Source organism: Stomoxys calcitrans, chromosome 3 (assembly GCF_963082655.1).
Source record: "Stomoxys calcitrans chromosome 3, idStoCalc2.1, whole genome shotgun sequence".
Classification (NCBI taxonomy): domain Eukaryota; kingdom Metazoa; phylum Arthropoda; class Insecta; order Diptera; family Muscidae; genus Stomoxys; species Stomoxys calcitrans.
Window position 1 is genome coordinate 96,561,072 of NC_081554.1, and position 18,668 is coordinate 96,579,739.

At 40.8% G+C, this 18,668-nt stretch overlaps 1 protein-coding gene across 1 annotated transcript in view; it reads right to left on the reverse strand.

Moving 5' to 3' along the window:
• Positions 1-4,466, reverse strand: part of LOC131996070 (uncharacterized) — a 28,673-nt gene extending 24,207 nt beyond the window's left edge. The window contains exons 1-2 of the mRNA XM_059365518.1: positions 4,344-4,466; positions 3,084-3,112 (exon numbers count right to left, since the gene is read on the reverse strand). Of these exons, the coding sequence (XP_059221501.1) occupies positions 3,084-3,112; positions 4,344-4,466 (152 nt within the window). The remainder of the gene's footprint in view (positions 1-3,083; positions 3,113-4,343) is intronic.
• Between the last annotated feature and the right edge of the window lie 14,202 nt (positions 4,467-18,668).

Below are 18,668 nucleotides of genomic sequence, written 5' to 3' on the forward strand. Positions count from 1 at the left end.
ATACTAATAAGTATCAGTCATTGTTCAATTGTGGTCAACAAAATGTTGACTTTTTTTAGTAGCTATATATAAAAATAAACCGATCAGAACCATATAACACACGGATGTCGGAAAACCTAACATAAGTCACTGTGTAAAATTTCAGTGAAATCGGATTATAAATGCGCCTTTTATGGGGCCAAGACAAGGGCCGAGATATCGGTCTACATAGCAGCAACATCCAAATCTGCACCGATTTGGGCCAAGTTGCAGAAAAATATCGAAGAGCCTAACACAGCTCACTGTCCCAAATTTCGGCGAAATCGGACAATAAATGTGGCTTTAATGGGCCCAGGACCTTAAATCGAGAGATCGGTCTATATGGCAGCTATATTCAAATCTGGACCGATCTAGACCGAATTGAAGAAGGATGTCACTGTTCCAAATTTGGGCGACATCGGACAATAAATGCGCCTAAAATCGAGAGATCGGTCTATATGGCAGCTATATCCAAATCTGGACAGATCTGAGCAAAATTGACAAAGGATGTCGAAGGGCCTAACACAACTCACTGTCCCAAAATTCAGCAAAATCGGATAACAAATTTGGCTTTTATGGGCCTAAGACCCTAAATCGGAGGATCGGACTATATGGGCACCTATATCCAAATCTGGACCGATCTGAGCCAAATTGACGAAGGATGTCGAAGGGCTTAACACAACTCACTATCCCAAATTTTAACAAAACCGGATAGTAAATGTGGCTTTATGGGCCTAAGACCCTAAATCGGCGGATCGGTCTATATGGGGGCTATATCAAGATGTTGTCGGATATAGCCCATCTTCGAACTTAACCTGCTTATGGACAAAAAACAACCTGTGCAAAATTTCAGCTCAATATTTATATTTTTAAAGCCTGTAGCGTGATTTCAACTGGCAGACGGACGGACATGGCTAGATCGTCTTAGATTTTTACGCTGATCAAGAATATAATACTTTATAGGGTCGGAATTGGATATTTCGATGTGTTGCAAACAGAATAACAAAATGAATATACCCCCATCCTTCGGTGGTGGGTATAAAAAAATATTTTTTGGGTTAAGGATAAGTTAACTTATAAATTTTCTTTGAAAGTGAAAGGAAATGAAATATTAAAATGCTTTTTCTGCAAAATCAAATCGTTTGTGTTATGTACTCGAACCCAGTAATTCATCGTCATTGGAGGTCAAGCTAACCTCTGCGCTACGGTCGTCCCCAATCTGTATGGCAGCTATATTCAAGTATGGTCAAATCTGGACCAGATTTGTCTACCAAAACTCACTGTTTCAAATTTCATGGAAATTGGATGAGAAATGCTCCTATTTCTATCGGGAAATCGGTCTATATGGCAGCTATACCCAAATATGGTCCGATCTGGACCACATTCAACAAAAATATGTTGGGGTCTACCAAAACTCGCTGTTTCAAATTTCACTGAAATCGGATAAAAAATGCTCTCTTTTTATACTCGCAATACTCCATATCGGATTGTTGGTAGCTCATCTGACTAGCAAAAGAGAGATTCCATGTTCAAACACCACTGAAAGCAAAAGGTAAATGTTGCACCACATGGGAAAATTGTAAAAAATAGTAAGAGTTTAATAAAAAACAAGTAAGAGCGTGCTAAGTTCGGCCGGGCCGAATCTTATATACCCTCCACCATGTATCGCATTTGTCGAGTTCTATGCGCGGTATCTCTTTTTAGGCAAACAAAGAATATTGAACAAGAACTATTATGCTATTGGAGCTATATCAAGTTATAGTCCGATTCGGACTATAAGTGAATGATGAACATTGTGTAATATTTCAGTTCACTCGGATAAGGATTGCGCCTTGTAGTGGCTCAAGATGCAAAATCGGGAGATCAGTTTATATGGTAGCTGTATAAAGCTATTGATCGATTCAGACCATATTAGACACGTATGTTGAAGGTCATGAGAGAAGCCGTTGTACGTCTGCCAAATCGGATGAGAATTGCGCCCTGTAGAGGTTCAAGAAGTCGAGATCGTTTTATATGGCAGCGATATCAGGTTAGGTACCGATTTGCGCCATACTGAGCACAGTTATTGGAAGTCATAACAAAACACCTCATGCAAAATTTCAACTAAATCGGATGAGAATTGCGCGCTCTATTGGCTCAAGAAGTCAAGATCCAAGATTGCTTTATATGACAGCTATACCATATTATGAACGGATTTGAATCATACTTAACACAGTTGTTGGAAGTGATACCAAAACACTACGTGCATAATTTCAGTCAAATCGGACGAGAATTGGGCCCTCTAGAGGCTCAAGAAGTCAAGACCCAAGATCGGTTTATATGGCAGCTATATTAAAACATGAACCGATTTGGCCCATGTACTATCCCAACCGACCTACACTAATAAAAAGCGTTTGTGCATAATTTCAAGCGTCCAGCTTTACTCCTTCGAAGGTTAGCGTGCTTTCGACAGACGGACGGAAAGGCGGACAGACGGGCATGGCTAGATCGACTTAAAATGACATGGCGATCAAGAATATATATACTTTATGGGATTTTCGAGGTGTTACAAACACAATGACGAATTTAGTATACCATCCATATGTTGGGGGGTATAAAAAAACCGAGAAATTTTTTTTTTATGTAATTAAAGCCATTTTCAAAATAAGAAAAAAAGGCCTATTTTCTGCGGTATTTTAGAACCCATTATTTACGCACTCTTTCAACAGGGCTTTTATAAGTGCTTATTGTTGAAGTGAAAGTTTATGCCCAGTTCGCTTACGACACGCCTTGTAAATTTGAAAGCGAGCCTGTATGTCTGCTGGACACCTCTTTCCGCCGGTGGGGAATAGTTCTTAGACCCGGTGGTGTAGGATATTATATAGTCGCTCCGCCCTACTTTTGCTTTTTTCTATTGGTTTGTACGTTACCTTGTTCTCTAAAATGGATCAAATTTGTTTTTATATGTTTCTAATGATGTAATCCCCCCCTAAGTTAAGGTTGAGCATTTATGATCCGGTATGACCACTGGACTTTTTTTTGGCATCCCTGAGTCATTCTAAGCCAAGAGCTACTTACTATTATACCTTTTGGTGACATTGTTCTCCCTGATAAACTATAATTCAAGCAAAAAAAACGAAACCTTATACACATTCATTTGCTGCCAAACAAGACGCTCTTCGGCCAAGTCATGGATGTGGGTAAATGTAGTGAGTCCGATGGACGGTTGCTTGTGTTGTGGTTTCAACGTTCAGTGCATGGTGCTGCAATGTTTGGAGGCCTTATCAGTGCAGGTTTAACCGAAACTATAAACAACCGCGTGGAATGTCATGCATAATGTCCCCAAATTAGATAAAGATGGCGCCAGTGCAATCGCACAATATGCTCACGTTAATATATCATTACGGAAACACAGTGACACATCCACAAGAAGAGAACACAAAATACGTACATATGTTCATTGACCGGCCAATGATATGACACGCAGAAAAAATAAAATATATACTATATTTTAAATCCCTAATTTAAGTGCGAAATTTAAAAAAAAATTAATGGTTAAGTAAAAACTTAGCTATGGCAATACATCTAAGAACAAAATGGTACTCAATATCGCCACTTCTGATGTTATCATACAATAGACCGTGGCTGTTATGAATATAGAAAATTTCGTTTCTACTTAATTCATTATAGGTAAGATTTCCCCCATTTTTTTTTTTTTGCTTTGAGTAGCAAAAGAACTTTTTGTCGCAAAATACCATACCATAATTGGAGAAAAAGTAAAAAATTCTAAATGCCTGTGGATGAAGAGAATCACCCTAAATGCTGAAATGAAGAACTATTCCATTGTGGCTAAACTGCATATGGCCCATTGGTTTGTATATTTTTCTATTGAAGTTTTTATCTTAAAATGCTCCTAATTTCTTGAATGATAAAAAACGAAACCCCTACTCGGCTGCTCATTCTCTTGTGTCCATGCCTGCGTCGCAGCAAGCAACTTGAAATTTCATTTGAATTCAGGTTTTCTATTTGAAACCCAAAGAAAAATTCTTATTTTACCAACGTTATGGCCATCCGTGTCATTACAATAAAAAACAAATTTGTAACTTTTGTAAGGACAGACAGATAATTGTCATCGTCTCTCTATCAGCGGAGAAGGCTGACTGGCACCGAGACCCACAAAAACAAACGAATAAATAAGAGAATGGAAAGACCCACCAAAGCCCGAAAATGAAACGTCAAACGTTTGAGATCTTCTATCTGACGAGGGCTATCCTAATCCTTCTCCACCCCCATCACACAGACATGTGCCTGCCTGCCTTACCACAAAGGCATCATGGAATTCTTACCTGCCACAGAGTTTTTTTTTCATTTTTGGGTGATAAGCTGCGTTTGCAGGGGGCTCGCGGTGAGGAATGCCTCGAGTGCGGTGACTTTGGCTTTTGCTGGATCCAACCATCCGGCGGTGCCATCTTTATCGTTATTACGATTATTTTCAGTTTTTATTACAATTTTTAATAGACTTTTGTGTTCCCTTCCGCATTTTATTATTTTGAAAGAATTCTTACTTCCACTTCCATTTGTTATGGTCGAATTGGTCTTGTGATGGCATTCGACATAAAAAGTATGTATGTATGTACGTACGTATGTTCTCTTCTTCTATGCCACAACAATAATCGTAAAAAAATATTAAACGTATCCTTTGATATTATTGACAAAATAAAAATAAACGAATGTACGTACTTGTACACAAGTGAATCAAACGAGTTGACATCCGTATATATAACCATCAATGCCATAAAGGACGACACAAGGTCTAGAATTTGCCATTTATTCTAAAATTCAACTTTGCTTTCAATTTTCCATAAAATGAATGCAAATTTCATTCAAGCCAGTATTTGACTAAGAACTGAATTAAAATCAAAGAGCTGTTTTTGTACTCAGCTTGGATTGTTTAGCTGTTCCTGCCAAGTTTTGTGTTATACTTTCTCCCATTAGGTTAGGTTTGGTGGAAGAGCGTACGCCTAAGCCAGTGAAGGGCTTTTGTGTACTCTTACTTAGAAACAAACTTTTATTTGTATCTTCTAGAATTGCTGTATATCTGTACTCATTTCTATATTATACCAAATTACAAATTCAAATTTCCCCATGATCAGGAGCAAGCTTTTCACATGTGAAAGAGCGCTGCCCGATTCAATGTTAAGCTCAATAATAAAGGGCCTCCTCTGAACGGAGTGTCGCAGTACGACATCTCTTTGGCGAGAAGTTTTTACATGGCATAGTACCTCAGAAACGTATTAGGGGGGGACAACCTCCGCCGACAAATTTGATCTGATGTTCTCACCAGGATTCGAACCCAGCTGTTCAGGGTTATAGGCGGACATGCTAACATCTGCCCTACGGTGGCCTCCATATTATACCATTTTACGAAACCCTATTTAAGAGTACTACGTTCTAAAGAAATGTACACTTTCTTCGATATCATCGACTTCGTTACTCAATCCTGTGATAAGGTCAAGTGAATTATAAACTTTGTTAACCACAGCTAAAATCGTTGAGTGGAGCGAACGTTTTGTTATTTCGCTCCACAAAAATATTCTGTTACTCGTAAAAGGTAGTTATTTTCCAAGAAAAATGTAGTCGTTCACGGATAACGCAGCTATAGTGTTATCCATTAGACGGTTTATGATCTGTGTCTGTTTCCTGTGGGGCGGTAGTAGACTTAGAATGGACTCCCAAGATCCAACAGCTGGGGTTGTGGTAGTATGCCGTAGCATGTTGTCTACTACTGAGACCTCGACTGGTGGAGCGGCTGCTCCAGGCTCCACGCTTTTGGCGAAGACACCTCGTTCGGGTCTTAAGGATAAGGCCGCAACTATTCTATCATCGAATGCTTATAATTTGCCTGGGTCATCGGCTTTCTCTGGCAAACAAATACGCTTTTTAAGAGATTGGAATAAAGAAGCGCATGACTCTCAGCTTTATTGAGATAAGGATCCCCTAATTGGGCTCGGAGATTCGCTGCACAGGCTACCCCAAACGCTACACGACTTGGTTCGGAAATGGCAACGCAATCAGCCTAAAGGCTGCGGTCACCTGGAGGGCATTCAATACCCAAAAGATCTAAGGCGAACGAGAGTAATACGGGTCCAAGAACTCTTGCTAATGTCGCTATGGACAGCTTGGTGATGGTAGTTGTCGAAAAGGGTGGAGAACAGGGATGCATACCTAGGAACAATAGGAGTGGAATAGTCAATAGACTGTCATCTGTATACTCCGATATACTTGCCTAAATGCCTTGGTCTGCTCAAGTTTGTGACAATGCAGGCTAATATCGCGGCCGATACACACAAATGGCCTTCGGGCATCAATGATCAATTGAAATGTATCGAAGCGCCCCAAAAAGATTGACGAGATCTGGCCAGGCACAGCATCGGATTAAGTCGAGAAGGAATTTATGCCTTCCCGACCAATGGCACTCGCTTGGATACCAAGGATTTTTTCAGATCCGGAATTCATACTTGGGAGACTATGGGACTGTAATCCCAATCAAGTTGAAACTGAAGATTTATAGAAGCGGTGGGGTTGGGGAACCAGGAGACGACTCAGCAGTTGATGCTAAACACTTGCCTTAGGAACTTTCGACTACATCTCAAAAGTCTGGCTGACTGCAGATTGGCAACAAGCCCTGTGCGGGTGGCTCATCCTGTTAGCTTGGGCTCAAGGTGTGCGCCAGCGGGAAAGTACGGAACTTAGAAAGTAGGAATAATCATTCACACCCTAAGTGGCAAGTGACTCGAGGAGGAGTGGCTCCACTGCACTGCCCCTCGATGCGTAAGGAAGCTCATCACACCAAGATCGAATGATTCTTGTGAGGATGAACTCCTGACGGACTCAGAAGACGAGGCTAAGGCATTAGTGGAGGAAATACTTAATAATTCCTATGGTCCGGATCCTGCAGATAGATCTCTACCATTTTATGGCCGTTTCGGCAGCATTGAACGTCCTCCTGATGAGGGAGGATTTGACGGAGGAATGATTTGTTAACTAAGAATTCCTGTATTTAAAGTACTCAAGGGAATGGGAGACACAGAGCCTGTATTCTTGAAAAGAGTGATCTGCAACCCCATAAAGTATATATATTCTGGATCGTCTTGTCATTGTGATTCGATCTTGCCATGTCCGTCAGTCCATCTGTTGAAATCATGATAGCGGGCGAACGCGTAAGGCTAGCCGTTTAAAAATTTGCACAGATTCTTTATAGTGATGTAGGTCGTTGGGAATTACAAATGGGGGATTGAAGATTTGGATATAGCTCCCGATTTGACTTCTTGAGCCCCTGGAAGCCACAAATTTCGTACGATTTGGCTGAAATTTTGCATATAGTGTTCTATTATGACCTCTAACAACTGTGCCAAGTACGGTCCAAATCGGTTTATAACCTGATATAGCTCCGATATCCAGATCTGACTTCTTGAGCATCTGGAAGCAGCAAATTTCGTCCGATTTGGCTGAAATTTTGCATGTAGTGTTCTGTTACGATATCCAACAAATGTGTAGAGTACAGTCCAAATCGGTCTATAACCTGATATAGCTTCCTTATAAACCGATCTGCCGATTTGACTTATTGAGCCCGCGATTTCTGTCAAATTTAACTACAATTGCGCACATAGTGTTTTCTTATGACTTCCAACAACTGTGTCAAGTTATAACCTGATATAGTTCCCATATAAACAGGTCTCTCGATTATCCTTATTCGCTTCCTAGCAGCTTTATTTTTGCTAGTTTGACAGAGTTTGGTATGTAGAAAGAAAGATATGCGACTTGAAGAAGTAACATCTATAAGACTGAGTTGAGAGAGGCTCCGAACGAATTTGGGCGATAAAAAGTAAGTCACCAGAAGAATACATCAGTGTATTGTACTGTCGTCTCTACTTTGGAATATAGCCAATTACAATATATTATTTTCTTCGGAAGAAAAATGTGTAAAAGTTGTCGCGTATGCTGATGATGGGGCTATTACGTTTAGGGGAAAGTTTCCTAGAATTCTTAGAGATATACTTCTTACATACCGAAAGTGGTCTTAGAGATAGGGGGGATTGTGAGCGTTCCAAAATTATTTAGACTTGAAGAGATCTCCCGCTTTGCTATCGCTGGCTAAAACAGACGACTTTATCATGGTGTCCGTCAACACAGGTCACTGTTTGATCCGAAAATAAGCTACCAGACTGAAGTTTGCCAGTAACGACTTTTGCAGAAGCTGTGAGGACATCGAAGAAGAAGAGAATATAGAACACCTTCTATGTGTGTCCCGCACTAGCAGTCAGAATGAGTTCCACTTTAGGTTCTCATTGACTTGAAAACCTGTCTGATTTAGCAGATGTGAACATTCGCAACTAAATGGGCTTTTTAAAGCGACCTGGATGGTTCAACGGTAAGAACTAAAGGCATTTTCCATTGATTATATTATTGCATTATTACTGCAAATCGGACAAACATATATATGGCAGCTTTATCCAAATCTGACCGATTTTCATATCCTCCACCATAGTATTCCTCTGAGAGCCCATAAAGTATATATATTCTTGATCGTCATGTCATTTAAGTCCATTTGGTCATGTCCGTCCGTCCGTCTGTCTGTTGAAAGCACGCCAACTTTTGAAGGAGTATAGCTAGCCGCTTGAAATTTAGCATAAATGCTTCTTATTAGGGCCATATCGGTCAATGTATTGATATATCTGCCATATAACTGATCTTGTATCTTGACTTCTTTATGACTTGACTTTTGTTATGACTTCCAACAACTATGCTAAGTATAGTTCAAATCGGTCTATAACCTGATAAAGCTGCCATATAAACAGATCTTGAATCTTGACTACTTGAGCCACTAGGGAACGCAATTCTTATTCGATTTGGCTGAAATTTTGCAAAAAGTGTTTTGTTATGACTTCCAACAACTGTGCCAAACCGATCTAGGATCTTGACTTCTTTTGCCTCTAGAGGTCGCAATTATTATCCGGCTGAAATTTTGTACAACGATTTCTCTCATGACCTTCAACATACGTGTCAATTATGGTCTGAAACGGTCTATATATTACTCGACAAATGCGATTCATGGTGGAGGTTAAATAAGATTCGGCCCACCGAACTTAGCACGCTTTTACTTGTTTCCAACTTCAATAGCTTCGTCTCTTGGCTAAAAAAAATCCGGTGCCAAATTTGAAGATGATTGGATGAAAATTTCGAACAAATTAACATGGGCAGACAGATAGACAGAGGGACATAGAATCAGAAAGTGATTCTGAGTCGATCGGTATACTTATCAAAGGGTCTATGTCTCTTCCTTCTGGGTGTTACCAACAAATGCACTAAGTTATTATACCCTGTACCACAGTAGTGGTGTAGGTTATAAAAAAAATTCATCATTATCCCGAAATATGATTTAAAAAAATGATAGTTATCCCAAAATATAGTTAAAAATAAACCATTAGTAAGAAACCGGTTGTTTTGGGCGTGAAACCGATTTATCAAAAACCCGAAAAATGAGAAATTCCAAGAAAAAACAATTCTCAAAAACCAAAGTAATCACTCTCTTTAATATCCTGTTGGAGAAGATTATACGAGATGCAGATCTGAATAGATATGGCACACTAATCACAAGAGAACACATGCTACTCGCCTATGCCGACGACATCGATTTCATAGGTCGGTCACCGGGAAGTAGCAACTGCAGCCTTTGAAAGAATCAAAAGAGAGTCTGTGAAAATGGGTCTGGCTGTAAATGGAGATAAGACCAAATGGATGGTTTCAGCTCCCGAAAAGCCTTGCACAACCGAGCAGATAAAGAAAATGGAGAAAGTTGGGAACCACAACTTTGACACAGTCAGTAACTTTATCTATCAGTAACTTTATCTACCGAATGACACCAGTTTTGAGATTAAGCCAAAAATAATACTAGCAAACAGATGCTACTTTGGACTCAGTAAGCAGGGTAGAAACAAGGCCACCTCGCGACGGACGAAGATTACACTATACAAGACTCTGATACTACCAGTGCTGTTATATGGTTCTGAAGCTTGGGTACTTGTGAAAGCAGATGAGGCAGTGCTTGGAGTATTTTAGAGAAAAATATATGGACCAGTTTGCGATAATGGAGAATATAGGCGACGTATGAACCACGAGCTTACACGCACCAAAATACAACGGCTGTGTTGGCTAGGTCATGTTGTCAGAATGGATGAAGAAGCTCCAGCAAAGAAGTCTTTTGAAGGCAAACACGGTGGTACGAGCAAACCGGGAAGACCAAAAGCCCGATGGAAAGATCAAGTGGTGGGAGACACCTCGAAACTTAGTGTCAGAGAATTAAGAATGAGCGCAGAAGATCGAGGCGCTTGGAACGCTATTCTACGTTCGGCTAGTGGAACAAATATTTTGTCATAGCCAATTAAAGTAAAGTAAGTAAAGTAATCACTCTTGTCCAAACCCTCGAAGAAGTTAAAGCTAGATACTAATATTTCTTATAAGAAAATGTCTACTGGGATTATTAATGGAACTTATTGGCGAATGTCGGCTGCGCGCTCCCTCATAAACCGATCTCCTAATTTAACCTTTTGGCTCTCAAGAAGATGCAATTATAATCCGATTTGCTTGAAATTTTGCACGTGAGATTTTTTTATAACTTCTAACAGGCGTAACACGACGATAACTTCTAACAGACGGTCCACATCGGAGCGCTTCTATATAAACTGATCTCCTTATTAGAAAAGCTAATTCAAAAATCTTTTCAAATGCGATCGATTGTACTGAAAAACAAGAGACCACAAAACATAAATTCTTCCCCAAATTTCGTATTACCTCTCAAAATCATTTTTTTAATCCACAGACACTATCATCATTTGTTTAATATGGTCTCATTCATTCCGCACCACTCCGTTTGCGTTATATTGACTTTGCCATAATTCGCCTTGTAACACATCATCCAGGATTTGCCGACATTTTCATCCACATGCATACAATGGTAATTTATTCATAATCTCTTTACACAATCTAATGTCCAATATGTCGCTATTGTGCGCTAATGCCACTTGCTATAGTGTTCGGGGCAATCTAAAAACTAAATAGTTCTACCACCATCACCGCCACTGCCAATGACCAAAGACCAATACTTTGCCGTCGCCGTCAGCAGTGCCATGAACCTCTGGCCTCAAAACAAATCCATTTTCTGACATGGTTTTATCAATCATCATAATCATCAACGACATGGCAGGCCACAGCGTCACACATACCAAGGAGTCGGAGCCCGCCAAGGGCCGACAGCGCGAGTGGGGGGTTGTAATGGCTATAAATATTCATTATGATCGTAAATGCAACATCATCGGTAGACCGCTGATAGAAGTGGGTGGACGCGCCTCCTGCAACTCACTGCAACAGCATCTTCATTCCCACAGCAGTAACGTTCTCTCTCAAGCTCTCACTCTTTCTAGCTGTAGCAAACCAATCGAAATCTAAATGTACGAGTTCAGCTGGCAGTGCATTCGATTACATGCGTAATGGCTGGACATCCATAATCACAAAATAAAACGCCCCATAATATTTGGTTGGCAACGTAAAACTCATCCACATCAGAACACCCAAGCCCATTTGCCCTTGTACAACAGCCGTCTATGAAATAGGGTGTACCGGTGAGATTTAGAGAGCTAAAACTTCACTTATGCTGCTCATTGGATACGACCTTATGGCTCACCTAAGCTAGTGTATAATACAGTCGTCAGCATAAGTATTTTGACAAACTAATTTTCGAACAGTTTAGCTTATAGAAAACGGGGAAGTTGTTCTGTGTGGTCTTTCAGCACCACATATGAGAATTGCATAAGGATGTTGTGTAAGTATCACAAAAATGAGCTGCATAGACGGGAGTTCCAACAGTCATGTGGATATGGGCAAAGCGATAATAGTGAACAGGAAACTCTAGCCACCTTTCGAAACGGAATGTACACCAGTGGCTGCTACTATGTCTATATGCAAGGAACTGTTGAGCAGGCAATTTCTCAGTTACTTTTCAATAATCAAATCTTTCTTTCATGGTCATTAGGCCCGACTCCATTTTGGAGAAAAAACAACCAAAGAAATTTTTTTACAATAAAATTAAAATTTCCTAATATGACTTAAAGTAGTCACAAATGGTCTAGCTTAAGACTTCATATTTATTATACCCTACACCACCACTGTGGCACAGTGTATTATAACTTTGTGCATTTGTTTGCAATGCTAAGAAGGAGAAAAGCTAGACCCACTGATAATTATATAGATTGGCTAAGAATCACTTTCTGATTCGATTTAGCTATTTCCGTCTGTCTCTCTGTCCATATATTCTTGTAATCAAGGTACTGTCGTACCAACGGTTGTAAAATTTTGCACAATTCATTGTTTTTGGTCCAAGACACACGCTATTGATTGCAAAAAAATCGATATGGTCTTTAAAAGCTGTGCAAGCCACAATCTTGGTTCGATCTTTACAAAATTTTGCATGAGGTGTTCAATTTGACGTCCCAATATGTGAGCACATTTTCATCAAAACCGGTACAGATTTATATGTAGCATACATATATATTTTTTTAGCCGATCTTCATCTTTAAAACTGCTGCAGCCAGAATTTGGGTCCTATTATAAAAAAATCTTGGTGTTCTATTCGATATTTCAGTATGCATACAAAATTAAAGTGGTAGGTAGACTGGGTGGTGTAGGGTATTAAACAGTCGGCTGTGACTGACTATTGGCTTTTATTCAAACTTTATGTTAGAATATATATTAGGCCATGTATAAATATCTTGGGTGGCATAAGTAAAGGGTGATTTTTTAGCTATTGTCTTTTTGGCTTAAACAGCTCACGCACGTTTCGTGTTTTTTCGCTACCGTAAGATAATATCCAAATTGTTTTTCCCAAAATGCATATGCTTCACTTGCATGACATTTGGTTTAACAAGACCAGTACCACATGCCATACAGCACGCGAAACAATGGACTTATTGAGAGGCGAATTCGTTGAACATATTATTTCACGTTCGGGGCCGGTCAATTGGCCGCCTAGATCGTGTGCTTTAACGCCTTCAGACTATTTTTTGTGGAGCTATGCTAAAGCTCATGTCCATACAGATAACATTGAAATATTTATTCGTGAGATACCGGCCGAAATGTTGGAAAGACTATGCCAAAATTGGACTAAATGGATGGACCATTTGAGGCGCATTCACGGTCAGCATTTGCATGAAATACATAATTCAAGCATTGAATTATATGAACCGTACTATCGATTCAAATAAAAATTGTATGAATTTTTCACAATTTCATGTGTGTTTTTATTTTTGAAAAACTTTCCTATAGCTCTTAAAAGCGCACCCTTAGTTTTGACATATAATTTTATTTTTTTTTCTCTCTTTCGAGACCAGCTCAATGATTGGAGAAGCAAATGGAAAAGAAAAGCCAAAGATAGCAACACACACCAACCACTATGGGACGCGTTTCGTCTTTTTATTAAATTATTTAGGTTAGGTTGAAAAGAGGGTGCAGATATTAATCCGCCCCATGGCACTGGACATACACCTAAGCCAGTAATCGGCTTGTTATGCGCTCTTAAAACTATAAAGTAACCTCCAAAAAGAAAATTTTAAATTAAGAGTTCCGTGCTACTTACAAAATCCTTAATTGTTTTCAATACCACTCCCCTAAGTTGGTTCATGTCTGATATTGTGTCTCCACCCAAATACCGGTATCTGTTGGACGCGAAAGCCGGGCAATGAGAAAGGAAATGCTCCAACGTCTCATCATCTTCCCCGCATGCCCTACCCATGCTATCACTTACCGCACCGATTTTACATTAGTGAGCTCTTAGCCCTATGTGTCCCGATAGCTATACTGACCTCCTTCTTGCTTCCTTTCAGTAATAGCCTCGTCTTCTCACGATCTGGATCCCCCTATAGGATTTTCGCCGTCCTACCGACCGTTTCGCTGTTCCACAATGTTGCATGCGCACTCGTCGCCCACTCCCTTAACTCGGACTGCGTCGACCCGAAAGGCTTCGGGTTAACCAAGTTTATTGACGGCAGTCCTCTGGCCTACACCGCCAAATCGTCTGCCCTTTCATTTCGACTTGCTCCGTTATGGCCCGGCACCCAAACGATGCGGATTTTGCCATTCTCAGAAAAGGCGTTCATCTCCTTCCTACACTGCAAGACTGTTCGTGACCTTACCGTCCTGGTTGTTATTGCCCTTATGGCAATTTTACTGTCGGTAAAGATGATCAGACTCGACGTCATCTCGTTAGCACCACACCACCTCACGCATTTCGTGATCGCCCGGATCTCCGCCTGCAGCACCGTATTATCGTCAGGCAGTCTAAAACAGATTTCAGACCCTGGGTTCTCAATGTAACCCCTGGCCCACTTTGTTCGCTAGCTTTGATCCATCCGTGTAACATGATCTTTCAGATGGCAATACTAGTGTTTCGTCAATCCAAGACTGTGCCGATGGCAGCAGTGTCTGGCACTCGACTTCAAGGTTTATCTCAGGTATCCGATTGGAAACCTCTTCCCTTCCCTCCAGGTCTCCTTTCGTCGCCTCGATTATACCGCGATGGTATGAGCTGGTCCCATCCTCAAACTATTCTCCCATCGCCTCCAGTCTCATGGCCGCAGTGGCTGCCTCACACTTAATCTGTATGTCAATGGGCCGAATATCTAGAATAGTCTCCAGTGCCCTAGTGGGCGTGGTCCTCATCGCTCCGCCTATGCCAAGACAACATGTTCTCCGAACCTGTTGTATGGTCCTTATGTTGCACTTTTTCTCGATAGCAGTCCACCAAACTACTGAGGCGTAAGTAAGAATTGGTCTAATCACGCTCCTGTAGAGCCAGTGGACTATCCTAGGATTCAGGCCCCATTTCGAGCCTACGGCCCGTCTACATATTGCCCAACATCTGTAAGTCTTCTCTGTACGCTCCTGAATGTAACACTTCCAATTCAGTTTTCTGTCCAAGGTCACACTTAAATATTTGACCTTGTCAGATATCGAAATTGTCTGAAATTAAGGAAACGTGGTGTGTTAAATTGGCCTACTTTCGTCTTCCTCGTGAACAGGCATATTTCAGTCTTCTCTGGGATAACATCGGGACCTCTGGGTCTAGCCCAATCATATGCCATATGCAAGACCCTTTCGGCCCTTCTGCGTAGCTGTTTCGGATCCTTACCCCTTAGAAGTATTATAACATAGTCTGCGTAGCAGACGGGATCAAATCCCTCCTCAGTCAGCATCCATATTAGGTCATTTATGGTGGTCACCCATAGGAGTGGCGATCAAGTGTCCCTCTGTGGCGTGCCTTGTGCCACTTTCTCCTTTATATTTATGTCATGGAACCCGCTATGTATCCACCTGTCCTTAGCATATGGTATATAGAGTCTCTAAGGAGCGGGTCCACACTGTACTGCTCTGAGGATTTGTGTGTTGGTCCGGATCAGTGTATCGATCCGCACATTTTTAAAAGCCCCCTTGATGTCAATTCATACCGCCAGCGTGTATGTTTTGGCATCGAAGAATCTTTCTAATTTATGCAAAACCTCGTGCAGGGTAGTCTTCACCGACCTTCCCTTGACATAGGCATGCTGTTTGTATTTAAGCAGTTCGCTGGATTCTCTACTCTTTATCATGGTGTCCTCAATACATTCTATGGTTTTGAGTAGAAAGGATGTAAGGCTTATAGGCTGTAGGCCCTTGATGTCGTATAGCTTGCCTTGCCGGACTTGGGTATAAATACCAACCCTACTTCCTGCCACTCTGTTGGAGTATATGCAAGTCCCAGAAACGCTGTGAACATAGGTGGGGCGCCAGATAGTCGGCCTCCTTCTGTAGTAACGGCGGAAATATTCCATCACGTCCGGGTGACTTAAATAGTTTGAAGATCCTCAAGATTTCCTCGATCATAAATTCCGTTATGATAAGCCTTCGGCCAACCGGTAATCTTATTGTATTCCTTGAGCCGTATGTAATACACATCCCAATAAACTTCCGCCTTTTTACGACGTGCTCTGTTAAAAAGTCTGCGGACCTCTGTCCCAATATTGCGAATCTCCACGGTCATCCAGGGTTTTTCTTGGGCTGATTTCCTTTCCCGAAGAGGACAACTGTCTTCGAAGGACCCCACCAGTGCTGTCGTAATCCTGTTGACATTTTCGTCAATGCCTTCTATGCTTGGACAATCTAAATTATCATGCCCAAGACTCATTTTGAGTAGCCTTCCGAATTTTGTTCAGTTGGTTTTCAACATATTCCGGAAGCTTATCGGATTCGGCTATTAACAAAGATAGCGGTGTTACCAATATTAAGTGTTATTGGGTCGTTAGTATTCAAGAACTCTGCCAGGCCCCGTATATTAATGTTGGTACTACCCCACGAAATGTAGTGAGAGTTCGCATCGCACACCTTACATGGTCGATGATTTTCACCTTTACAGGCAAAAACAAGTAAAAGTGTGCTAAGTTCGGCCGGGCCGAATCTTATATAGCCTCCACTATGGATCGCATTTGACGAGTTCTTTTCCCGGCATCTCTTCTTAAGCAAAAAAAAGGATAAAAGAAAAGACATCGGACCACATTTAAATTATATGTTGGAGACCTGTGAAAAAGTAAGCAAATTCGAATAAGACTTGCGCCCTTTAGGGGCTCAAAAAATAAAATAGAGAGATCGATTTATATGGGAGCTGTATCAGGCTATAGACCAATTCAGACCATAATAAACACGTATGTTGATGGCCATGAGAGGATCCGTCGTACAAAATTTCAGGCAAATCGGATAATAATTGCGACATCTAGAGGCTCAAGAAGTCAAAATCTCAGATCGGTTTATATGGCAGCTATATCAGGTTATGAACCGATTTGAACCTTATTTGGCATAGTTGTTGAAAGGCATAGTAAAATACGTCATGGAAAATTGAAGCCAAATCGGATAGGAATTGCGCCATCTAGAAGCTCAAGAAGTCAAGTCACCAGATCGGTTTAAATGATAGCTATATCAGGTTACGGACCGATTTAAACCATGCTTGGCACAGTTGAAGGATATCATAACAAAATACTTCGTGCAAAATTTCATTCAAATCGGATACGAATTGCGCCCTCTAGTGGCTCAAGAAGTCAAGATTGAAGATCGGTTTATATGGCAGCTATATCAGATTATAGACCGATTTGGACCTATTTTAGCACAGTTTTTGGAAGTCAAATTTCATTCTAATCGAATAAGAATTGCGCCCTCTAGAGGCTCAGGAAGTCAAATCCCAAGATCGGTTTATAGCGCAGCTATATCAAAACATGGACGTACGAAATTAGTAGAATATAAAAACTTGAAAATAACAATTCGGCAGAGCCTGACCGTGATTCAAACCTGGGCACACGCAGCAACAGCGAGAACCTTTGCCGTTTTCTAGCTTTTGACGCCATCAATACAACTTCCAAAAGATGCACAGAATCATGTGTATGCCATGGGAGTAGTGTTATTGTGTAGACAAGAAATCTGCCATTACACAAACACATTCATTGAAGAAAGGACCGCTAACAGAAAGGGTCGTCGAGCGTGGTTAATGTGGTGTTTATATCATAGAGGCGTCTTCGCTATAAATTCTATATAAGTGCAGCATACCATCGTGAGGCCCTTCACACCCAATATTCTAATCATGGCTTTCCTTTTCCATTGCCAAAAAAAAACTCCGATCATTGAGCTCGTCTCGCAAGAGAAACAAACAAAAATTGTAAAATTAAATGATCTTTACCCTAACAGGCAAAAAAACTTGGATATTATTTTTGTTAAACTTGTTTTTCTACCTTGTCCGGAGTCGAGATAATTTTCTCGATTCCGACTCCGGGCAAAACTGCTCGACTCCGACTTCGCAGTGCTGCTTTAAACCGACATACTAAATCTCCTATGGCACTGTGACATACATATTTTCAGTACAACCTAATGTCAAAAAAATATCACAGTATATTTCCCACTTGTTTGTGCTCCAGTGACATGACTGTGTCACCGTCAACGAAATCACACTAATCATGTTGGAAAACCAATGATGATGGGGTTTTTTCATATATCCGCTGTGACGAATTATGACTTTTATTCAATCACATCTTTAAGCTCCTTAACCAACAAACTCCACACTCGTCCTCTTCCACTCATAGTTATTATCCCTGTATGCATTGGAAGTTGCTGATACTGCTGCTGCTCATTTAATAGCAACAGGACGTCTGGGACAGTCTGGCCAAGAACGTCGGAACATAAGCCATTAATCAAACTATTAGCACTCTGCAAAGGATACATTGCAATGGGAAGAGAATGAATGAATTTCTTACAATTTATATTTGTCAGCACAGTCATGGCACACCCCCAGGCACATCCTCCTTAGGCGTATGTATGTATGTGTGTGTGTGTGTGTATATGCAATGCCCATATAGCCGTTGCCAAATGCTACTGTTGCCGTTATCCTTGTTTTCCCCCTCTCATAATGAAATGCATTTCAATTTTATTCCGAGCCTGTTATTGCCGTCACTGCTGATACTGATGCTGCTGTTAAGTCTTTGATTATATGGCCGTGTAAATTTTGGAGGGTTACTCTCCGGTTGTTGTTATTTTTTTATATTTATTGA